The 25,809-nt window shown below is 36.4% G+C and overlaps 2 protein-coding genes across 2 annotated transcripts in view; both read right to left on the bottom strand.

Moving 5' to 3' along the window:
- Positions 1–14,207, bottom strand: part of LOC129948050 (protein folded gastrulation) — a 176,081-nt gene extending 161,874 nt beyond the window's left edge. Inside the window, exon 1 of the mRNA XM_056058862.1 lies at positions 13,909–14,207. The gene's annotated coding sequence lies outside the window, so the exon portion shown is untranslated. The remainder of the gene's footprint in view (positions 1–13,908) is intronic.
- Positions 14,208–20,235: 6,028 nt separating this feature from the next.
- Positions 20,236–20,784, bottom strand: LOC129944764 (uncharacterized). The gene is made up of 3 exons (XM_056054428.1): positions 20,694–20,784; positions 20,424–20,621; positions 20,236–20,361 (listed from the first exon to the last, which is right to left on the bottom strand). Exons 1-3 carry the CDS (start codon positions 20,782–20,784, stop codon positions 20,252–20,254), a joined length of 399 nt encoding a protein of 132 aa, XP_055910403.1. The 3' UTR covers positions 20,236–20,251.
- Positions 20,785–25,809: the final 5,025 nt, after the last annotated feature.

The raw sequence follows: 25,809 nt of genomic DNA, 5'->3' as shown, positions 1-25,809 counted from the left end.
TCGATAGTGGACTTTCCTGGTCTAAAGCCACACTGATAATGACCTAGCAGGTTGTTGACGAATGGCTTCAGACGTTCACATAATATGGCAGAGAGGATCTTATTCGCAATGTTAAGGAGACTGATGACTCATCGGGCATGCTTTCTTCCGACCATATTTTGCAGATGAGTTGGTGCATGCTCCCTAACAAGTCATGGCCTGCTGCTTTGAACAGTTCTGCAGCGATGCCGTCAGCTCTAGCAGCTTTGTTTAACTTCAGTTTAGATATAGCTATCTTCACTTCATCGGCGGAATTGTTGATCTGCGTCGCCGAGATTGAGTGGTTCTGTCTCATTTACAGCGGAATTCGGTTCGTCATCGCCGTTATATAATTTGGATAAGTGGTCTTTCCATATTCTCAGCATCGACTGCGGTTCTACTACCATTTTCCCCTGATCGTCTTTACAGGCTTCGGTTCGTGGCTGGTACCTTTGGGAGTTTTTTTTACTTTTTGGTAAAATTGAGGAACCTAATTCCTGTTGTGACATCCCTCTATCTCCTCGATGGCGTGCTCCTCATGCTCTCTTTTTTTCCATCTAAGAAGTCGGTGTTCCTCTCTAGTCTCCTGCTCGTAGAGCTCGCGAGCAGCTCTAGTCCTTTTGTGCAGCGCTGTTGTGTATTCCTGTTGTGGCCGTGTGAAACATAGCACTTTAGAGGTGGCATCTCTGATGGCTGCAAGGCAATGCTGCCACTGGTTTTGCAGGCTTTTTTTGCTTAATGCAGGCAGCATAGAACTTCTTAAGAGTATATTAGAGACTTGATCGGAAAAGGACATAGCATTCTCTTTTGATTGTAGTCGTCTAACGTCGAATCTTCTCACATTACTTCCTTGTTTTAGCTTGGATCGGAATATCCGTAGCCGTACCTTGGCTACAACGAGGTAGAGGTCCGAGTCAATGCTGGCCCCTCGGAATGTTCGGATATCCTGTATACTGAAGAAGTGTCGTGCGTCGATCGCAATATGGTCCATCTGGTTGACAGTTGATTGATCAGGAGATTTCCATGTCCCCTTGTGGATATTAAGATGCGTGAACTGCGTACTAGCTACCAGAACGTATCGCCCCCCGCAGCGAAATTGATCAGCCTGAATCCCTTGGCGGAGGTGGTGTCGGTTGTGCAGGCTGTATCTTCCGATTATGCGACCGAAGATGTCTTCTCTTCCTAGCTTGGCATTAAAATTTCATAAGACAATTTTAATGTTATAGCTAGGGCACTGCTCATATGTCTTGTTCAAGAGCTCGAAGAATATGTCTGTGGTGTCTTCATCTTTCTCCTCTGTTGGGGCATGCGCGCATATGAGGCTTATGTTGGCGAATTTAGCCTTGATGCGGATTGTCGTGATGCACTCGCTCACACTGTTGAAACTCAAGACTTTTTGCCTGAGTCTAGTTCCAACAACAAATCCGCACCCCAAATAGATGCTGTCTTTGTTCTCGGTAGCAGTCGCCGTAGTATACATCGCAGTCTTTTAATTTGCGTTTGCTCGTTCCATCCCATCGCACTTCTTGGATGGCGCTAATATCTGCCTTGCAGCACTTTAGGGCTTCCGCTTATTGTTCGGCTGCACGTGCTCTATTAAGGGACCTAACATTATACGTACAGATCCGAAGTTCGTTGTCCTTATTTCGTTTGCGTGGGTTGTCAACAGTCAATCCGTACGTATCCGAGGTTTGTTGGTGCTTTGCAACTAAAGACATTGTTTACGAGTACGTGGCCAGAAAGTCACCCCGAGACTTCCCAACCCAGATGGCCAGATCCTTAGTTTAACTCCAAGGACGGGGAGCCGGATAATCCGCAAAAGAACTATCCAAATGAGGTACTAGGCACGCGATGTTCACCGCGGGGAGGTGAGAGTAGGAGTTGATAGACAGAGATGGGTTTTGCGAAAAACCTGTGGACGCTTGTGTCCTCTTGAATGCACATGTCTACATCAATATTAATTCATACTATGCAAATTTTGTTGTTGACTTTAGATAATGTTCTTAGAAAAATGGATATTTTTGTAAAAGAAATGAAAACTTTAAAAAAATCCTAATAAAAGCTGGTTGACAAAAATAAAAATCGGAAACAAAACAATGAAAATATTTTTGATAACTTTAAATTATTTTATTAGAAAAATTCAATTGAATGCATTTGTTAACAATGAACGAAAACCTTCAAAACCAACAAAAAAAAACTTATAACAAATGGTTTTTAACTCAAGTATTATAGGAACAGAGGTAGAAATTGACTTCAAACTTTTTATTAATATTTTTTTTAAAGTTTTATAAAATTGATAGGCGAGCAAGGATCGGAAGTTATCAGCGTGGGTTAAAACTTTAAACTTTTAATTAAAGGCTTCAAGGTGATTCGCGTCAAGCACTATTTTATTTATTATTATTATTAAAGTTTTTTTTTGTGTCAAAAATTTGAATTTTCTCAAAAACAAGCAGATAGATTTTTATTAAATATTCTCTAAAACTTTTTGTTTTACTTTTTTGTATTTCTCCGTAAGAGTATCCCCATAGAATCGTTATTTTATTTTTAAGTTTTCTCAAGAACTAATGAACCGATTCCAATAATTTTCTGTTTCTTTTTACACAATTTTTAATAATTAAAAACAAAAATTGAAAAACTTTAAATACAAAGTATCAGTTTTTATACAAATTTCAGAAAAAATTAAGTTTTTTTGAGAAATAAAATAGCATTTAAATTTTTGAAGATAAACTTATTTTGCGGCTTTGTGTTTAAATCTTAAACTAAAGGTACTATTTTTAACGTCTCTTTGGATACAATTAAAACGCACTCAAGAAATTTCATTTACTTATAATACCCCAAGACGTTATGCATAAAAGGAAATTCCTTCTATTTAGTATAGACTACTTGATACTGTTCAAAAGTTTAAAAAAACAATAGAATCAAGTCCCTAATATAACGGATACTCCTAATAGTTTTACAGGAACAGAACACTTCTCAAACTAAGAGTTAAGTTCTTTTCTAAAACAAAGCCATCATTCAATTGTTTTTAAAAAATATTTCAACATTTTGATATTTTTTCAAAAAAAGGACACTTAAGTCCTTTTCTGCCAATTAACAAAATTCTTTTATTATGAATGAAAACATTTCCATATTTAAATATTTTATGAATGTTTCCAAAAAATGTGCCGTTCTTATTTATATTTGTTTCCTAGGCCAACATAAAAATCATACACTTAACATAATAAACCATCACTATTCTAAATCCACTAACTTTTGTTCTCCTACACTTCACACACATTTTATGATAAGTTGTTGTTTTGAACTTAAAAGCTTTAGTTAAAGGTATACCAAGTGCTATAGGTAGGTACCTTAACTTATTTATATACCTATACCCACAAACATCACATCCTTTTATTTAACTGCTATTCTACTGTTGTTTTAAATTAAAATCACTATAGTAACGTGTGTGGGGAAGATGAGGATACGGGTGGGTGCTGTGGTGTAGACAAAAGTTTATAATACACAAATTAAACAAAACACAAAAAAGAAAAACATAAAAATAAAAATAAAACTCAACATTAATACGAAATACGAGCCACAGAGTCGGAAATTAATGAGTAAGAAGGATGAATACATCTCTAGAGGGACGAATTTACATGTGATGTGACAGACAAATAAGTAGAGAGTGAAGTGAGTGTGTGTAACCACTTGTGAGTCGTAAATGAGGGTGTAGAGTGGAGAGATAAGGGGGAGGATGTTTATAATGTTGTTACAAACTCTTTTTTTAACCAGTTTTATTTTAATTTTGTTGCTTTTTATCCTTTTAGTTGCTTTGCGTCAGCTTTTGTAACTGCTACTATACCGAATCCTTAAACCATCAAGCCTTCCGACAACGACGACTACGAGAACTGACGATATAGGGTTGTTGCATAGGGGCTCAAGCTGGGGCTCCCTCATGTTCCACTACACTATACACGTATAAGCTTATTTCTACAGTCACTTTTGTGTTTGCGAGCGCACAACACTTAGTGTTATGTGTGTTTGTGTATGTGGAAAACCAGTTTAAAGGATAATGAGAGGATTATTCTAATTAAGTTGTTAATGTTGTTGTAGTTGGAAACGGTATCTATATACACTCATATATACCTTTGTATTTGTACCTAGTTGTGTTAATTATATTTAATTTTTTTTTTTTTTTGTTTTGTTTTTTGTATTCGTGCAGGAATAACATTTCCTGTTTATGATGTTAGATTGTTCTTTTGTAAAGCAAATCTGATGGAATAAAGGAAGTAGAGATTTATCTTTTGTTGTTCCATCAGTATGTATCCCCAATAAAATCTAGGGCACTGGCTGCACTTTTTTTGTTGATTGTTTTTAAAATTCTTTAACGGCAGGACCTACTCGATCACTCAAAAGCGGAAAAGGATTTTGGAACATATGTTTTTAAAACATCCAAATCTTCCATTAAAATCCTCCAATACTTTAATTTCCAAACAAAATCGGTGTGCATCAGGGTAGCGTCTTGACCCTATTACTTTTTAGACTACTTCGAGTTTCTTATTTTGTATTTCTTTCTCTGAATTTTTATTTTGAGTCTTGTTATATAACATTTTGAGACCTTAAAATAGCTCGGGAAAGTAAGTCAAAGGAATCTTAGTTTTTTAACATTTGTGGTTGTCAAAAAATGCTTGGATCAAAATTATCTTTGAGGTCTGATATGCCAACCAAGCAATAAGTCCATAAGAATTAGTGCCCGCAGCTTTAGTGCGTTGGACTATTGTGACAGAGGTCTTAGGTTCAAATCCTAATCCAAATTATTGAATTAAATTTACTGTTTTGCATCACAGGGTTGGATCGGTCTTGTCACTGCTAAGGCATAACACTAGCAGTGAAGGGTATGGATGATTATTCTGTGTTTCAATTCAGTGAATTTCTGTTTTGATTTTAGATTTTTTTTTTATTTTGCAATTACTGGACAATTCAGAGTAGATTATTGTAATATTCGTGGGCTAAGGGCGAATTTTTTATTGTCGTACCGCCAAACTGTTTCATACAGGCCAGCCGTTTTGGCACTAAGTAAAACCCAAGCAGGTGAGGATTCCGATCTTGCTGAATTTTTTATTCATGGGTATAGCTTGGTGCCTTTATTCTTTTCCCATCATGGCCTCGCCATAAACATTAGGAATGATGTTGCTTTTCAGCTCTTACCACAATATGGTACTTGAACCAATTCCTTTTTTAATTATATGCTGCTTAAATTCTCCGTAAATAAGCAAATCATTCACTACTGCTTCCTTTATCGAAGCCCAAATTTAGACAGAGTATCAACTTCTCGTGAGTTTGATGCTGTGTCTAATTTCATCCAAATAATTGTTTTGTCCTATCCTCGCACTGAAATCGTTGTTACGGGTGATTTCAATGTACGCAATTCTTCATGGCTTCAACATTTAGGCCAGACAACACCCGATGGAGTGTTTGCAGAAATCTTCTCTAGGCACATCTGACCATTGTGTTATATCAGCAAATTTCTCGTTTCAAAAGTGTTCAGTTAAAGAAAAAGCTCCTAAGAGAACCGTTTTACATTACGAGAAAGCCAACTGGGATGGTCTAAATAATTACTTCAGGATATTTAACTGTTCAATATGCTTCCTCGATAGTGACGTTGACGCCAGCGCTGATATGATAACAAGTTTAATTCTCCTGGGAATGAGAACTTTTATACTGAACAGGGTTAAAAGTATCCTACCCAAGGAAACCGGAATAAGTTCAAGCAAGCCAGGAAGGCCTGCAACGCCCATATTCGACGGACCAAATTTTTACATGACCAAAAATTACGGCAAAAAATACTGCAATGTCCCAAATGCAGTACAAATTTGTGGTCATTTGAATTCACCCTCTTCATCGGTTCCTACGCTTGTTGTCAATGACACTCTTTTTGTTAGCTCTTAAGAAAAAGCTAACCTCTTTGATAGGCAGTTCGCCACTAATTCTACGCTGCCAGTGAGTGTTATGACTCCGCCTGTACTTGAGTGAGTTAGTGATTCTATGGGACCAATCTTTTTATTGTGGCAAGAGTCCTTAGAGATCTAAACACACATAAATCTGCCGGTTCAGATGGTATCCAGACTATTGTTCTAAAGAGGTGTTCTTCAACGCTGGCAAAAACAATGCGTAAGCTTTTTCATCTGTCCTACTCCTCAGGTCTCTTTCGAAGAGGATGGAAAACTGCATTTGTCCAGCCCATACTCATAAAAGGCAAATTTTCCTCACCCTCTAATTACAGTCTGATTGCACTTACGTCCCTTCTTTCCAAGGTGATGGAAACGCTAATTTATTATCAGCTCAAGAAATATCTTGAAGAACGAAAGCTTCTTAATGACCTGCAGTACCGATTTTGAAGCAATAGGTCGACTATGGTTCATCTCACCGAACAGTGGAGTAAATCTTTACGTCGTTTTGGAGAAAGTAAGATTATTGCACTTGATATTTCAAAGGCATTTGATAGGGTTTGGCATCAGGCTCTCTTATCAAAAATACGTGCTTTCGGTTTCCATGAATCCTTCGTTGGATTAGTAATCACCTTTCGAATCGTTCAAGACAAGTAGTATTGGATGGATTCAAGTCTAAAAACCACAAAATAAATGCTGGTGTGCCCAAAGGCTCTGTTTTGTTTCCAACACTCTTTCTCATTTTTGTTAATGATCTCCTGCCTGCGACATCTAATCCAATACATTGCTTCGCTGACGATATTACTGTTAGCTTTTCATATTCGTTTTCAGAATCACATCAGTCTTCTTCGGATGTGGAACTGCAACTACAAAATATGATAAGCTCATTAAATTCCGACCTTAACATCATTGTTCAATGGGGATTGAAAAATCACATGGAATTTAATGCTTCGAAAACCCAATGCTGTCTTGTACTTGTATCGTTTAAGCTAGATATACTCCCATTGCCAATATCAGACTGAACACCTCGATATTCTCGGTATGTGTGTCATCAACCACCTCTTGTGGAATGATCACATACGCGATGTTGCCAAAAATGCAGCAAGGTGTTTGGTTTCCTTAGGCAATGCAAGAAATATTTCACCCCTTCTGATCTGGCTATTACCTACAAGACTTACATACGTCCAAAGCTTGAGTATAACTCTCATCTCTGGGCTGGTGCTCCTGCAACTTACTTAAGCCTCTTGGATAGTATTGAACGTAGAGCATTTAAATTGATAGATGATAATATCATCATGAGTTTATTTACTTCGCTTGAACACTGTCGTAAAGTCTCTTGCCTGACCCTTTTTTACAGTTATTTTAACGGCTTATGCTCTAGTGAAATAGCCAGTTGCATTCCTCCCCTTAAACAGTTCAACCGTAATACTCGCGCTTCTAGAAATGCTCATCAATATACACTTGAGCCCAACTTCGGTCGTACTGTCAAGTATAGAGATTCGTTCTTTAGCCGTACTACGCGAATGTGGAATGCCTTACCACACTCTGTCTTTCCTAGTCATTGCAATATTTAGGAATTCAAAACCAATGTGCACCGACATCTCCTTTTAAACCCTCTCTCCTCTTCCTAGTGCCCACACTGTGCCTCTGCATAATAAGGGTAGTAATATCCCATTGAGTGTGTGTATATTATAAGAAAAAAAAATCCTGCCTGTACCGTATACAGTTTTTTCACGGTTTTTTTCAAGATTACTTCATTAAGTCATGAAAAGTGCTTTCTCAAATTAAGAAATCGGGATTCGGCTTTGAACTGTAGTTCCCCTATATTCCTGACAACATTACCCCAAACATATAGGTCGAGGCGTTACCCTTATTTATTGTTTATTTATTTTAATTAAAACCATATAAATTCTAGTACACCTTAAAAAAAGGGTGTACATATGTCTCAACATACCTTTTAGATTACTTTACTTACTTACATAAGGTGGCGCTACAGTCCGTGGAGGACCTGGTCTTTAAACAACATGCGTCTCCAGCCAGCTCGGTCCCACGCTATAGCTGTCTCCAGTTTCGCACGCCAAGTTGGTTGAAGTCTTTACCCACCTGCGTGCGCCACCTGAGTAGCGGTCTTCCTCTACTGCGCCATCACTCGGAATTGGATTCGAAGACCTTCCGGGCTGGAGCGTTGGACTTTAATTCTGTTAACTAGGTCAGTGAGGATTACCATCACTCTAAATATGTCACTTTTGTTTATTGACGTATCCATTCAACCAAAAGTGAACTTCACCGCTAAATGAAATTCGTGTGCCGCGTATTTTGAAAACGGACATTATTTTCAAAATAAATTTCAACAATTATAAAGCATTTTTGAAATTCAAAGGCAAACTTAAAATAAATCACATGGCGTCTTACAAAAATTGTAGCCAATAAAAATTGAATCAACACCCTAAAGTTCTATAACTCTAAAAAAAACACCCATTAAAGGTCCTTTTTCCTATTATTTCAATACAACATAAGAGACACAACAATATTCAAATTTATGTAAATTAATTTTACTCAAATTCACACGGTCGGTCATGGTCCAAAGGTGTTGCTGATGTACCTTTCTCATTATAAATACCTGCCTACACCTTATTTAGCCTCAATCATCATCATCATATTCCATTAACATCACTTAATGTTCCGGCATCACGTGTCTTATTAAAAATACAACACCGCCCCCCTCCACCCCTTTTAATTTTGTCACACTCACTCAATTTTAACTCAACCGTCTAATGAACGCAGTTGTTGGCAATCATATTATCTATATTATGTATACTCTTTGGAAGTAACCGAAGAAGAAAGTGGTAATTGGACACTAATCAGTTGTAGATTACCGTAAGCAATTCACGTCAAAAGTGACAGTAAGAGAAATTTGTATTTGGCTTACCTACCAGAGGGCGCTACAAAATACCACTTGTCATCATCACACAACCTACAAAGACTTTGGATAGGTATAGTACGTATATATAGCATCAGCGAAAGTGAAAACCAAAGGCATAAGGTGTGTAAAGTTTGAGAGCGGGAGAATTCTTCACAAATAAAATCTTTTACACTTCTGTCATCTGTCATACACCACACCAGGGTACTGCTATAGTGTTACTTTTCATTATTTTGTTTCTTTTTGAAACGACACGATGTTCACGTTGTTCTTGATGTCTATGACCTTTGTTATTGCGACCTTTGTATATATATTCTGAGAAACGTCATGACGTCATGCATATTCAACAAATATTTCTATTAGACATACATACGTATAGAAATATTTATCTTTATCTTTTCTAGCAGGTTAAGGTATTATCCAATAAATAAGCGAGGACTTTCACTTGTTTTCTCCCTTATTCGTTTTGTAATCCGATCTTTATCGTTGTTTCTGATTGTTCTGACATTTGTTTGATGATGGAGGTAAGTAACGTATGTAAAGAAAAAAGGTATCTACAAAATGTGTTGGATGTTTAAAAAAAACTGACTGCCGCTGCATGACGTCTACACTATACTGCATTACATGCGGAGGAGGGCGTGACGTGACGATAACGATTTTATACAACTTATGGTTTCACTATCGATGACCATCGTATTTCTTTGAGTCGGTGGTTTTCCTTTCGTTTTTTCTTCTATTCTTATTTGTCTTCACTTGTATTCTCTTCTTGAATTGTTTTTCAATTCCAATTCAATTATGTTTTTTTATTTTTGTTCCTGCTGAGTATTTACCAAAGCAATTTTAAGGAAAAAGGGTGGGTAAGGAATTTTTCGATTAAAAATATCAAAATCACTTACACTGACAGTTGTTGCATTTTTTGGTAATCGTATACTGAAAATGCTCAATATGGGAAAAAAGGGGAATGTGTTTTTTAAGAGGTGTTCAATTAGTGTTAAAGTGCACTTGTTGTTACGGTATTTGAATTTGAAAATTGAATTAGCAACACCTTGAATTTGGATTTAAGTAAGTGTATTATTTTGGTGATAAATAGGGTTAAACATTCCAATTTAAATTAAGGTTTTATTGAAAATAAAATGTAGACAGATGTGTATTCTTTGAATAGAGTTTTTAAAAAGTTTTATGTTGACATTTGATAAAAATGCTTATTTTTTTTAAAGAAATCAATGGATTTTTAATTTGTTGTAATATAGACTTTATGTCATTAACAATTGAAAATAATATCTGTCAAATGACAGCTTCACTAAATTTTCAAGGACCATTGTTTAGAAAGGTTAAACTGTTTAGGGAGCTGGTGGTAGAGCAGAACAGGACATGTATTTTTTGTCATTTTGGGATTCTTAAATAATTTTAAAACTAACTATGTACTTTACTGATACAATTTTCTTGATCGTTGTACTCGTAAATCAAAAATAATCACATTAGGAGCCCAGACCTATAAGGAGCGGTTTTATCCGGCCCCCCATCCTTGGAGTTATACTTAGGATCTGGCCATCCAAGTTGGGGATTGTGCCGTCGGGGTGACTTCCTGGCCACGTAAAAACCTCATAGTTGCCAAGCACCAAAAACCTTTGGATACGGACCGATTAACTGTTGCCAACCTACGCAAACAAATTAAGGACAACGAACTTCGGATATGCACGTGGAATGTAAGGTCCCTTAACAGACCACGTGCGGCCGTAGAATTGGCAGAGGCCCTAGACTGCCGTAAAGCAGACATCACCGCCATCCAGGAAATACGATGGGATGGGCCGGGCAAAAAGAGGATGAAAAACTGCGATATTTACTATGGTGACTGCTACCGTGAAAAACAACAGCGCTTATTTGGATGCGGCTTCGTCATTTGAGCCAGACTTAGGCAGACTTAGACTTGAGCTATAGGTGCATCAATGAGCGCCTCATGACCACACGCATCAAGGCTAAATTTGGCAACATCAGCCTGATATGTGCGCACGACCCAACAAAAGAGAAAGATGACAACACCAAAGATATGTTCTTCGAGCTCTTAGACAAAACGTATGAGCAGTGTCCTAGGAACGATATTAAAATAGTCCTGGGCGATTTAAATGCCAAGCTGGGAAGGAAAGAAATCTTTGTTGAAATAATCGGGAAGAACAGCCTGCACAACAACAATTCCGACAACGGATGCAGGCTCATAGATTTTTCTGCGGGGCAAAACGTCATGATAGCCAGTACGCATTTTCCACACCTCAATATCAACAAAGAAACTTGGAGTTCTCCGGATCAATCTACCGTCAACCAGATTGACCATATTGCGATCGACGCCAGACACGCTTCCAGCATTATGGATGTATGAACTTTCCGAGGAGCTAACATCGACTCGGCCACTACGTCGTTGTAACCAAGGTAGCACTGCGGATTTCCAGACCCAAGGCAAAACAGGGAGGTGTACAACTTCGATCGGCTACAATCGCCAGAGATCGTCAAATCCTTTTCCGACCGGGTTACAAGTAACCTTTTTCAAAGTTATCTACCCCCATCTTTTCATCGATTTCAAAGGCGCATATGACAGCTTCTGCAGGGGCGAGCTGTATAGAGCCATGTCTAGTTTTGGCATCCCTGCCAATCTCGTCCGTTTGTGGATTTCCAGACCCAAGGCAAAACAGGGAGGTGCTGGAAGAAGGTACAACGTAGAACGGCGACAATCGCCAGAGATCGCCAAATCCTTTTCCGACCGATTTACAAGTAACCTCTCTCAAAGTTCTCTGCCGCCAACACAATGTATCGAAAACCAGTGGCTGCAAAGACGAAAGTGGAAACATCAAAGTGGAACCGCAGTCAATGCTGAGGATATGGAAGGACCACTTCTGCACACTGTATAACGGTGACGACGAACTGAATTCCACTGTCAGGTAGGATGATCCATTCAACATAGACGTCGAAAGCCAACAATCCCATCCTCCCGACTTAGACGAGGTAAAGATTGCCATATCTAAGCTTAAGTCTGATAAAGGCGCTGGAGCATATGGCTTGAATGCCGAGCTCTTTAAAGCAGCTGGAGATAAGTTGGTTAGCAATGTGGTTGGTTATAAGACTCTTATCATCCCCGTCCTGCTATACGGTGCAGAAGCATGGACTATGACAAAAGCGGATGTAAGCACCTTGGGTCGGTTCGTGGGAAAAGTTACTCGTGTAATCTTTGGTATCGTATGCATCGAAGTGGAGTGGAGGAGAAGATGAAAGGACGAGATGTACAGCGACGTAGACTTAGCGGGTAAAAGTCCAACAACTAAGATGGCTGGGTCACGTAGAGCGCATGGAAACCAATGCTCTGGCCCGGAAAGTCTTCGAATCCACACCCAAAGGACAGCGCAGTAGAGGAAGACCGCGGATCAGGTGGTGCGCACAAGTTGAAAGTGACCTCACCCAACTTGTAGCGCGACACTGGAGACGTCTAGCTAGGGATCGAGCAAGATGGAGAAGTTTGTTGGGTGAGGCCCTAGTTCACACAGGAATGTAGCACCACCTTAAGTTATAAAGAAAATTGTCCGTTTATACGGTTGGAAGTCTTGAGAAACCAATAAATTGATGATCACATTTTAAGACAATTGTTTTTGACAGGTGACAGAAAATAAAAAATTTACTTTAAAAGTGAAAGCAACTATTTTTTTTACATTTTTGTTTGATCATTTTGCTTTTTATTCGTTGATGGCCATCTCAATGTTCTCTCATGATCTGCATCCCAGAAATAATGACTGATTTCGAACTCCTACATGAATTATCTATAAAGTTTTTCATATTATGTCCAGTTCTTTTTTTTTGTAATTCTATTAAATTCCTATAAAGTTTTGTTGCTTCCGCTCAAAAACTTCCAGAAAATTCAAAATTGGATGATTTTATTGTCCAATTGTTTGAAAATATAAAGAACTGGGTGTTTACATGGCTTCAGAAGATTACAGGAACTTTTCTTTTTGATAGAAAATTGACTGATAATTGGCTACCAATTTTTCTTTTGCGCTTTTGATAGATAAACATATATTTGATATAAAATTGTTAAAAATATTTTGCAAAAAATCTGTCAATATTAAAATATCCTACAATCGTGTATACATAGCTTTAGTTTTGAATATCCTTAAAAATTGCTGACTGCGTTGCCAATTTGATTATTTTCTAACCAAGTTTGACAGAGTTTGAATTAGGTTGTCTGTTTGTTTTGCCCTTGATTGCGAATTGCAAACACTAAACAAACAGCCTCCGTCTCACAAGATCCGCAATTTACCGAAAGTAAAGTTGACATTTACGCCCAGTAATTTCTTTTTCTAGCTGTTTGAAGTGTCTATTGCATTGAAATATACATAATTGGGTCTACTGCCATATGCTTTCAGTTACGGCTGCTGATTGTTTTAGGTTTTTGATTAATATGTTCAAAATATATGTAGCTGTTTTCATATTTGATATTTTTTGGACTCAAAGATATTTGATGGGTGTTTTTCTTTATTTTAATTCGGAGAGAAAATAATCTGATAAAACAAGAATTTTTGTCTAAAATCATAACCTGGCAGTACTGGCTATTTATTGTGAATATTTTCAGCGGCAAACAGCTGTCAGTGTCAAAATTACCTTATCTTAAAAGGAGATACTATAGATACCCAACCCTGATATATTTTTGATTAACAGATTTCTAATATTTTATATTCTTAAATAACCATTTAAAATTCCCTTGTTCACATATTTTTTTTTAATGATGAGGGTGATTTTTTCATTAATTTATAAGTCAATGCATCTTGTTCAATTAAGCACCACACCTACTTTCGGTTTTTCCAAACTTTTCCAACTTGTAGGTATTTTAACTGAATATTTAATGAAAATAACCTGCCTTGAAGAATTTCATGCAACATTAACCGAAAACGGTAAAAAATTCCTCATCATTTCATACCACATCGCTCTACTTAACCGACAACCTATACCTTCCCCTCTAGATATCATGTAGCTTCCAATCTACATAAATGTCCAACATTGACTTACCTTCTTCTTCTCTTATTTTTGTGTGCCTTTTTTTCTTCTAATTATCTTGCTTCTCAGGAAATCTAGAAAAATCTGCATAAATCTTTTAGGGCGAATTTTGTATTTTCCGGTGATGGCAATTTGTTTCCCGCTCTTCCTATATGTATAACTTAACGCCCGGAACAGCGCGGCGCCAGTCTTTGGTGTTGGTTTATTTTATGCGCGAACTCCGTTTTTTTAATAGCCTAGGTATAGGTAAGGTATTCCTCTGCCCTTGGCAACACAGTCTGCTAAACAAACTAATTAACAGCCGGCTTGCAACTTGTCCAAGTGGAAAGCCTGCCTTATGTTGGATGATGATGATGGAAGGAAATCCATGAATCCATAGAACGAAGAACGAACGAACGGTAAAAAAAAATTCCAACAAGCTTGGTTTGACGTTTCAGGCGATAATTATCATGGACAATGGAGGAGACAGTCCCACCTTCTAAGATTAATATTAACTTGGGTTCTTTTCTCTGGCGCTGATGATGCACACGCCGTCAGAGTCAACACTCAACACAGGAGACGATGAACTCGAGCGTGTTTCACGTTATTTTGTTTTGTTTTATTTCTTTTTTCTCTTTTTTTGCACTTACTCTCACTCATTCACTCTCACACGCCCACGCTAATGGCTTTTTCTGGGTTCACATTGGGGTTTGTTTACATTTTTTTTAAACGTTACAAAACGTCGCCGTTGCCGTCGTTGTCGTTGACGTCGTCGTCATCATCGTTGGCACCAGAGTTTTACTCACCTGTGATAGCGGCGCGGCGGCGGTGGGTGAATGAAATCGATTTTTTCCTCCCCCATCGCATACTTTTCATTTTTGTCTATGTTTTTCCACTTTGGTGAAGAATTTTGCCGACAATTTGTTTTATTTCGTGAATTTAAAAGAAAACTAAAAGAAAAAGAAACACAAAATGTATTTTAACGGAATTTCGACAGTTTGAACAGCAGCTGTTTGTTTTGCCATGAGATACGGTACTTAGTGGCCAACAACTGTCAGATTACTCTGAAGGGCAGCAAATTTATTAGACCGGTATTGAATTACTCGTTGCACTGTGGTGTAATTAGGTTGGCAGTAGCGACCGACGACAGCAGCACGGTAGCAGCAGCAGCAGAAGCATGCTGTTTATTTAGCAATAGGAATCGTTTGCTTCTGCATTCACTGTTATTTCTTTATTCAACACTTCTTCATTTTAAAAAAACCTTCTTTAAAAAATGAGACAAATATTTAGAGCTGAACAAAACTAAGCACTTGCACAAACTTTATGGAATTTTGTTTTGTTTGTTGATGAAATTTAATAAATTGACGGATTAAGGTCGCTACGCGGCAGTCGGCAACATCAGCGGTAGTCGGTACTCGGTATGAAAACACAAGAATGATTATGACGTTTACAAAACGAATTGAATGCAATGCAAACGACTCTGTATAAGTAGACGAGGGATGTTATTTTCTTTTTTGTTGACAGATCCCATTTTTCGTCTTTGGGGTTGGAACGAAATGGAATTTCATGGCACATTGTACTACATCCACATGTATACGTTGAGTGTTAAGGGTGGATTTGAATTTGTTGGCAGGTTCATTTCTCAGTATTTTGTTTGGTCAGTTGACAAGTGCAATATTATGATGTATCCTGTGTTGACAGGGGTGTTATGGAGGTGATTATATTCTAAATAATTTATTTGTGTGTTATGTTTTTAAGCTTTTTTAAGATTCTATTTCAATTTTTTAAGAGCTGTCAGTTAAAAGCTAGCAAGAAATTAGATCGTCTGAAATGCTAAGCACTGATGTTAAATGTAAATTAAAGAAGGAAATGAAATTAGGCAGGAAAGTAACGTAAGTAGCTTAAAAATGTCTTCGTCTTTATTTAATGTGGCAGCCACCTTAAATTTAATAAAAATTCGTTTTTTGTTATAAAACAAGTTTGTATTTATACCAAAATTGTTGTTGATAAGAAAAGTTTGAAATTCAATATTTTATTAGTTTGGGTGTAGTTTCTTTTCTCTATTATCAATATTTAAGAATTTATTCTGTAAAATAGAATTTTGATCTGAATGTAAATTTAGTAAATAGATAATTGTGTACTATCACTAACACATAAACTAAATTAATTATTTTTTAATTTGTAAGTGTCTTACATAAAGTTTTCTGAATGATTTCAACTGAATTGGTCTTTGCGTTGGGCGCCATTTAATTTGCTTGTATACACAAATAATTGTAGCTTAATTGAGATAAATTTAGTTATCTTTAAGCTTTTTACACTGACGTCCTTTTTTGATTGATATTGTATATTTAACGGATAAAGTTAAAAAAATTAAATAAAAGTTTGATAAAGATAATTTATTGAATTTTGATATTTATTTTCATATACACTTTAGGACATGTTGTCAATGTTTTATATATATTAAAGGGGAACATTTAAACATTATTTTAGAAAAACTTTAACCGTTTTCGCAGCGCACGCAGTGGAAGCTATCAAAAGGGAACAAATTACCGATTTGAAACATTATGTGTTGGTGATACGTTTGTATTAGTCTTAGCATTATGTTGTTTAAATAATTTCTAATGCAAGAATTTTTCAAATCAGAAAAAAATTCCTGAGATAAGCGTGTTCGAACAAATGAAAAAACAATACTTTATATCATTAGTTTATCCTATATATGTAATTTTTTTTAAAATTCGATTTAGTGAATTTATTTTCTCATCTTTATCTGTTTTGGTTTTAGACATTTTTTTTATTTTGCAATGACTGGACAATTCAGAGTAGATTATTGTAATATTCGTGGGCTAAGGGCGAATTTTTTGTTAGCATACCGCCTTACTGTTTCATACAGGCCAGCTGTTTTGGCAATAAGTAAAACCCAAGTAGGTGAGGATTCTGAAGTATAGCTTGGTGCCTTTATTCTCGCCATATACATTAGGAATGATGTTGCTTTTCAGTTTCTACCACAATATGGTACTTGCATCAATTCCTTTTTTAATTATATGTTGTTTAAATTCTCCGTAAATAAGCAAATCATTCACTTCTGCTTCCATTATCTTCTAATTTAAATAGAGTATCAACTTCTCGTGAATTTGATGCTTTGTCTGATTTCAGCCAAAGAATTTTGTCGTCCTTTCCTAGCACTGAAATCGTTGTTACGGGCGATTACAATTTACAAAATTTTTCATGGTTTCAACATTCAGGCCAGACAACACCCGATGGAGTGTATGCAGAAATCTTTGCTGAGTTGAACCACCGAACTCACCTAGTCAACGAGCCCACACGAATATCGGACGTTGAAGGTCGAGAAGAAAACATTCTTGACTTGTTTCTTACCTCTGACCCTAAGTACACTGTAAGTGTTCTATCTTCTCTAGGCACATCTGATCATTGTGTTTATCAGCAAAGCTGTTTAGTTAAAGAAAAAGCTCCTAAGAGAACCGTTTGGCAATACGAGAAAGCCAACTGGGACAAGTTTAATTCTCCTGGGAATGAGAACTTTTATACCGAACAGGGTTGAAAATATCAGAAACAAGGAAAACGCATGGTTCGATGCGAGCTGTAAAAGGTTATTAGGGCCAAAGAGGTAAGTTTCCTTTGCTATAAAACCAACCGTACTGAGGAAAGCCGGACAAAGTTCAAACAAGCCAGGATGGCCTGCAACGCCCATATTTGACGGACCAAATTTTGACATGACCAAAAGTAACGGCAAAAAATACTGCAATGTCCCAAAGGCAGTAAACATTTTTGTTAATTTGTAAAAAACATGAGGAATTCATCCTCTTCATCGGTTCCTACTCGTTGTCAATGACACTCCTTTTGTAATCTCTTAAGAGAAAGCTATAATCTTTTTGCTAGGCAGTTCGTCACTAATTCAATGCTGCCAGTGAGTGTTATGACTCCACTTGTACTTGAGCGAGTTAGTGATTCTATCTTTTTTCGCACTCGTACTGTGTCAAGAGTCCTTAGAGATCTAAACACTCATAAATGGTATCCCGCTTTTATTCTGAAGAGGTGTTCTTCAACGCTGGCAAAACCAATGCGTAAGCTTTTTCATCTGTCCTACTTAGGTCTCGTTCCGAGAGGATGGAAAACTGCATTTAACCAGCCCATAATCAAAAAAGGCGAATCTTCCTCACCCTCTAATTAATGACTGATTGCACTTACGTCCCTTCTTTCCAAGGTCATGGAAACAATTATTAATTATCAGCTCAAGAAATATCTTGAAGATCCAAAGCTTCTTAATGACCTGCAGTACGACTTTCGAAGCAATAGGTCCACTCTTGATCTCATGGTTCATCTCACCGAACATTGGAGCAAATCTTTACATCGCTTTGGAGACAGTAAGATTATTGCACTTGATATTTGAAGGCATTTGATAGGGTTTGGCATCAGGCTCTCTTATCGAAAATGCGTGCTTTCGGTTTGCATGAATCCCTGCTTCATTGGATTAGTAATTACCTTTCGAATCGTTCAATACAAGTAGTATTAGATGGATTCAAGTCTGAAAACCATAAAATAAATGCTGGTGTGCCCCAGGGCTCTGTTCTATCTCCAACACTCTTTCTCATATTTATTAATGATCTCCTGTCTGCAATATCTAATCCAATATATTGTTTCGCTGACGATAGTACTCTTAGCTTTTCATATTCGTTTTCAGATTCACGTTCCTCTTCTTCGGATGTGGAACTGCAATGAAAAAATATGATAAGCTCATTAAATTCCGACCTACACAGCATTGTACAATGGGGATTCAAAAACCGCGTGGAATTTAATGCTTCGAAACCCCAATGCTGTCTTGTATCGTTAAAGCTAGATGTACCCCCATTGCAATTATCCATGGATGGCACTTGCATAACGAATACTGAACACCTAGATATTCTCGGTATGTGTCTCACCAACCAACTCTTGTGGAATGATGTCGCCAAAAATGCCGCAAGGTGTTGGGGTTTCCTTAGGCGATGCAAGAAATATTTCACCCTTTCTGATCTGGCTATTATCTACAAGACTTACATACGTCCAAAGCTTGAGTATAACTCTCATCTCTAGGCTGGTGCTCCTGCAACTTACTTAAGCCTCTTGGATAGTATTGAACTTAGAGCATTTAAATTGATCATATCATCATAAGTCCATTTACTTCGCTTGAACATCGTCGTAAGGTCTCTTGTCTGACCCTTTTTTATCGTTATTTTAACGGCTTATGCTCTAGTGAAATAGCCAGTTGCATTCCTCCCCTTAAACAGTTCAACCGTTATACTCGCTCTTCTAGGAATGCTCTTCAGTATACCCCCGAGCCCAATTTCGGCCATACTGTCAAGTATAGAGATTCGTTCTTTAGCCGTACTACGCGAATGTGGAATGCCTTACCACACTCTGTCTTTCCTAGTCATTGCAATATTCAGAATTCAAAACCAATGTGCACCGACATCTCCTTTTAAACCCTCTCTCCTCTTCCTAGTGCCCACACTGTGCCTCTGCATAATAAGGTGTGTGTTTATTATAAAAAAAAATCTCTTTGAATTATCCAAACTTTATAACGAAAAAATGTTCTTTAAAATATAAAAATATATCGCTCTGGGTATTTTACCTAAAGTTTACTTTTTAAGCCAAAAAATGAATGCTCTGTAATCAAAGATCACACCGATAAGCAAAATCTAGTTTTTTTAAACTGGCCTGAAAATTGTGTCTTAAGGTTTATCAGGAATGCAAAAGTCATCCACATCAACAATAACTGACTTTTTAGTGTGTTTCATGGATTGTTGAAATAATTAATTCGTACTTCCTTAAAAACGATGCTTACCAGAGCGTAACAGTCATTGTTGACCGTTTTGCTGTGAATTAAAGAAGATGGCGCAACATTTCACAGAGGTCGTGCTACAATTGATTTCTTGAAGTAAACGTAACATAGTTTCATGTTACGGGTGGATGAATTGGCCTCGTGATATTTAAAGACGCTTGATTATTTTCTGTGGGTATGTAAATTATAAAGTCTTTGGTCTATGCAGATAATCCCGAAAAGATTACCCGCTTGAATTACAAAAGTCCCTCCGTTATTCCCAATATACGAACACAGACAAATCATCAAAAATATGACATTCAGATTAGACTAGGCCCGAGCCGTCCGGGCAATCATATGCCGGAATTATTTTCGTGGCAGAGGATTATTTTTGAAAAAAAGTAAATTTTATGTCAATGTTTTATTCTATTCCAAAATTAAATACTTCTTAAAAAATTAAAAAAAACTTACAAAGATCTTTTAATTTTGTTGAAATAGTAAATTTTATTATCAACATTAATTTAAATAAACAATAATTGTAGAATGTAGATGACACTTCTATTAACTTCCAAGTAAAGTTTCATTTTTCTTAGCATTTGAGTCCATACATTGTTGTTCAGTGTTGCCATATTCAAAGTTACAAAAAGATTTGTCAGTTTCTTTAAAAATTTCTTCAAACAAATAATTCAAGTATTTAAATAAAACACAATTGACTCTGAAAAAATCAACTTACCTGTTTTATTTCCGCAATTATGATTCTGCAATTCACATCTATTTCCAAACCATCTACACTTTTTCCCAGAACTATCTAACGTCGCAGTTTGAGCACAAATTTGTTCCTTTTTATCCGAACATTTCTTTCTAACACAACACTCCTTAATTTCTCCCACTGTAAATTCTCCACAATAGCTCAAGTCGATCTTATCAAAATCTAATAATGGAGAGATAATTAAAATCATCATTAAACATAATGTCACTTCTGTCAATATTACCTTTTTTATACAATTGTAAGCAATTAAATTTGACTCGTTCACAATCACTTTTCGAATTCCAACAATGTGTTCCATTCGTCCCACAGACGGGCACATTTCCATTACAATAAAAGATACTTATGCATTCCAGAATGATATTTTTCGTAGATACAATTTGGCCCAAAATAATGGGAAAAGAAATAATAAGAAAAACCAGGGCCTCCTTTCTCGAACCACTTGCAACCATTGTGAGTGATAGTAAATTAAGACTTCGGCAGCGGCGGCAGTGATAATGAATCCATTACCGAAATAATGGTTTACCTAGCATTTTATATAGTCACAGGCAAGTCGACTAAAGATACACAAAAGGTTCTATCATAGACTGTGCCTATCTTCATACCTTTTAAGTGGCCCAAGGAGAATATATTTATTTTCTTTTTCTTTTTTTTTCTTGACGATGATGTTATTGTAGCTCTTCGTTTTCCATACCACCGAACTTTTTTTTATCTGATAAATTGAATAAGTGACCTTAAGTCTTGTTACATACATAAAAAGGCCAAAATGACAAAATAAATATCTGCAATTGTGAAGACCTAGAGCTTTATTTTTCATCTTGTTTTTCTTTGTATAATAAGATATTATAAGTAGATAGCTGCGTTCAAACCTTGGGAGAAATTTTATCATGGTAATAAAATTACCACCACCTGAGCTTTCCTCCGAAAAAATGAAAGTAAATTCGAATGAGATTATTCATTTGACAAATTGAATTTTCGTTCTTGAATGGGAATTAAGAAGATTGTTCACTTTCTTCAAATTAGTGACAATTGATGCAGTACAGGGGATGGGATTTCTGGGAAGACTTTTTGGCAAAATAAAGTATAGAAGTTAAGGTATGTTTGGTTCATGTTTATTCCATGAATAAATCAAATGAAAGTTGAGGCGTATTTGTAATGGAAATATAGAAGGAATAATAATTCGATTCCATCATAAGTTAGGAATTATTAGATAAAACTTTATGAAGCTACATTTTTGAATTGAGGAGAAAAATATTAAGAAATAAATTCAATAAATTCATATTATCCTTTCATATAAGGCGACATTACGGGTAGATTGTTCTCCCAGCACTGAACAGATAAATGGATTTTCCTAAAAAAAACCCTTTTACTCTCCTTATCGGTGTCTTTCAATTAACTTTTATATGAATACAAACTTTCTGTACAAATTTTAAACTGCCTTTCACATGAAATATTTCTATAAAACCATCAGATTTTAACTTTTAATGAAATCTGACGCGTGTTGCCAACCTTCAATAACTTAAAGGCTTTTACAATATAAAGGGTGATTTTTTTGAGGTTAGGATTTTCATGCATTAGTATTTGACAGATCACGCGGGATTTCAGACATGCTGTCAAAGAGAAAGATGCTCAGTATGCTTTGACATTTCATCATGAATAGACTTACTAACGAGCAACGCTTGCAAATCATTGAATTTTATTACCAAAATCAGTGTTCGGTTCGAAATGTGTTTCGCGCTTTACGTCCGATTTATGGTCTACATAATCGACCAAGTGAGCAAACAATTAATGCGATTGTGACCAAGTTTCGCACTCAGTTTACTTTATTGGACATTAAACCAACCACACGAATGCGTACAGTACAGGCTCATTTCTGGTTGAATGGCTACGTAAATAAGCAAAATTGCCGCATTTGGAGTGAAGAGCAACCAGAAGCCGTTCAAGAACTGCCCATGCATCCCGAAAAATGCAATGTTTGGTGTGGTTTGTACGCTGGTGGAATCATTGGACCGTATTTTTTCAAAGATGCTGTTGGACGCAACGTTACGGTGAATGGCGATCGCTATCGTTTAATGCTAACAAACTTTTTGTTGCCAAAAATGGAAGAACTGAACTTGGTTGACATGTGGTTTCAACAAGATGGCGCTACATGCCTCACAGCTCGCGATTCTATGGCCATTTTGAGGGAAAACTTCGGAGAACAATTCATCTCAAGGAATGGACCGGTAAGTTGGCCACCAAGATCATGCGATTTGACGCATTTAGACTATTTTTTGTGGGGCTACGACAAGTCTAAAGTCTACACAAATAAGCCAGCAACTATTCCAGCTTTGGAAAAGAACATTTCCGAAGAAATTCGGGCTATTCCAGACGAAATGCTCGAACTTGTTTGACATGTGGTTTCAACAAGATGGCGCTACATGCCTCACAGCTCGCTATTCTATGACCATTTTGAGGGAAAACTTCGGAGAACAATTCATCTCAAGGAATGGACCGGTAAGTTGGCCACCAAGATCATGCGATTTGACGCATTTAGACTATTTTTTGTGGGGCTACGACAAGTCTAAAGTCTACACAAATAAGCCAGCAACTATTCCAGCTTTGGAAGACAACATTTCCGAAGAAATTCGGGCTATTCCAGCCGAAATGCTCGAAAAAATTACCCAAAATTGGACTTTCCGAATGGACCACCTAAGACGCAGCCACGGTCAACATTTAAATGAAATTATCTTCAAAAAGTAAATGTCATGGACCAATTTAACGTTTCAAATAAAGAATCGATGAGATTTTGCAAATTTTATGCGTTTTTCTTTTTTTTTAAAGTTCTCAAGCTCTTAAAAAATCACCGTTTAGAATATTCCTAAAAAGGCTTTAACGTTTCCTTAAAAATTTGAATAGACGTAATATTAAAAAATACCCCAAAACTACTTGACAAGGCCACCTAAGGTTGAACTGTGGCTGGCGGCGTTTTTCTTCATAAGACTTTAGGAATTAATTATTCGGAATTTAAAGTCCATCTTTAGTTTATTAAGTGTCGTGTTTTGGATTTTAAATACTCTAAAACTCTAAGGGTTGTGTTTAAAGAATATGAGGAAAATATAAACGTACTTTAACATTTAGTAGTTTTATAAATTCTAAGTATTACCCGTGGCATGATGGTTAGTGCGTTGGGCTGTCATGCAAGGGGTCCTGCCTGTACCACCTGAATTTAAAAAAAAAAATAATTTTCGCGGGTACTGCCTCTTGCGAGGAATTGACAAATTCTTCAAAAGTAACTCTTGTCATGAAAAAGTGCTTTCTCAAACTAGCCCTTCGGATTCGGCCTAAAACTGTAGGCCCCTTCCATTCCTGACAACAGTACTCGCACACAGGAATGGTTGAGAGTTGTAAGTCAGTAGGCCCTGGTTCACAACGGACTGTTGCGCCACCCCATTTGGTTTTGAGTTTTCTAAATTCATGTTTTCTTAGCTTCTAACAATTTAGGCTTGTTCCCTTTTTTTGCACAAATTGCCACTATTTTTAGCATTTTTCTCGTTAGAAAAGAATTCATATTGTTGAAAAAGGTGGTAAATTACCAAAAATCTCAAATATTACTAACTAGTAAATGGTAACAATATGTTTTTTAACGATAAGAATATTGATTGTTTACATAGGCCTTCTGAAAGGAATTATGGAGCTTACATCAAAAGGAGGGGCAGAATTACAGAATTAGCATGTTTATAATTATTTTTACTATGATTTGTGAAAGCTTTTATCTACCCATAAAGACTAAAAATGTGGGACTACCCCCCTTTTGATGCAAGTTCCTCAATAATATTATTGTAAGGTCAGCAATTATTTACATAGCTCTCTAATGTCAATACATTAAAAAATATCTTTCGCCTAAGAGCTAACAACGTATATAAACACCGTACAATGATATTTAAGTGCATATTCATAGGCTTTAATAGAACAGTTTAAGAAGCTCTAGGTAACCAACAAAATTTGGGGAGGGAACAAAAATGATAAAGTCTAATAAGATGAAATATACTTTAGGGCTGTCAATAAAAAAAACACATTTTGAGTTTTTAGAACATGAACTCGAAAATAAAGTTTGAATTGGTAAAGGGTGGTTTAAGCAGCATGTTAACTTGAGATTGTTGTCTATAGTTTGAAAGTTGATGTTGTCAATCACATTTCTGTTGAGTAAGGGTTTTCAATTCTTCGTGGAAATTTAGTAAGAAATAAATCTGTTCTCATAGTTCATAGGCAAATTCTCTTATTTTAAGATCTTAATGGCTAAAACAAAAACACGCTTCAGCTTTGACTTTGTCCGTGTTACGACGGGCCTGCTTCGAGGTTGCTTTGAAAGACATTTCTAACATAACATTTTTTCTAAAATGACACTTCTGTCATTAGCAGCTGTTTTTTTTTCTGAAAAGCTTGGTTTGATTTTCTGAAGTAAGAGATATGAATTTTGAAATCAAAAAATAAAGAATATACTTACCTTTTACCTATTTTTAATAAACAATGGTTATCCCTCCAAATGCAAATGTATTTTGTTGGTTTACTTTTGTTATAGCTGTTGAGCTGTCAGACAAAGCAAATGTTCAGCAAATTTGAACTAGAGCTTCCGTTTGGAGTCAAAATACGTTCTTTTCATTACGATTGTCAAACGAAACGTGGGGTCAAAGATTCATTTTGATAGCATGCATTGAATTCCTATGGCTGAACTCATAAACGTCAGGCGAAGTCGAAGCGTGTTTGTGTTTCAGCCATTACAGTCCTGAGGATCATTTCTGGTTAAATGGTTTCGTCAATTACTAAAAATGCCGTATATGGAAAGATGACAATCCTCAAGTCACTAATTATTAACTATCCATAGGAAGTTATTGTAATGGGTCCGATTTGCCGAATTGAAAATGTTGAAATTTCTCGACGTTTCAAGGTTTCTAGAGTCGAAATAAAAGATTTTTAGAAAGATGTCTGTACGTGCGTGTGTACATACGTTCGCGACGTTTTTTTCGTCATTCCTAGCTCAAGAACCAGAAGAGATATCGACTTCAAATAAACTTTGTTTAAGTACAGATAATAATGCAGAAAGGGCTCTCAAGAAAAATAAGTGTTTTTGTTTTGGTTAACCCTAAATATCTCACGAACCATTGACCCTAGAGACTTGAATTAAATTTTATATTATTTACTGTAACGTAATACCAAATCATTATATTAAAAAAAAAATGCAATTAATGGTTTTTTGTTTGTAAATAAAAAAATGAAAACAAAAATTTGTCACCTCGAAATGATTTCATCTCCGAAACAATTTTGTGCAAAGAAAAATCACGTTTTCAACAAATGGTTAAATTTTGAGAAAAGT

This window comes from Eupeodes corollae, chromosome 2 (assembly GCF_945859685.1).
Source record: "Eupeodes corollae chromosome 2, idEupCoro1.1, whole genome shotgun sequence".
Classification (NCBI taxonomy): Eukaryota; Metazoa; Arthropoda; class Insecta; order Diptera; family Syrphidae; genus Eupeodes; species Eupeodes corollae.
Note: the sequence above shows the minus strand (reverse complement) of the source record. Positions and strands in the feature narration are given on the sequence as shown.

Bases quoted from the DNA above. Each gene is read 5' to 3' on its own strand.
- LOC129944764 (XM_056054428.1), bottom strand. From the start codon at position 20,784: ATGGAAATGTGCCCGTCTGTGGGACGAATGGAACACATTGTTGGAATT. The intron at 20,622-20,693 runs GTATAAAAAAGG...CTCCATTATTAG, and splicing joins AAATTTAATTGCTTACAATT to ATTTTGATAAGATCGACTTG. The intron at 20,362-20,423 runs GTAAGTTGATTT...ATTTGTTTGAAG, and splicing joins TAATTGCGGAAATAAAACAG to AAATTTTTAAAGAAACTGAC.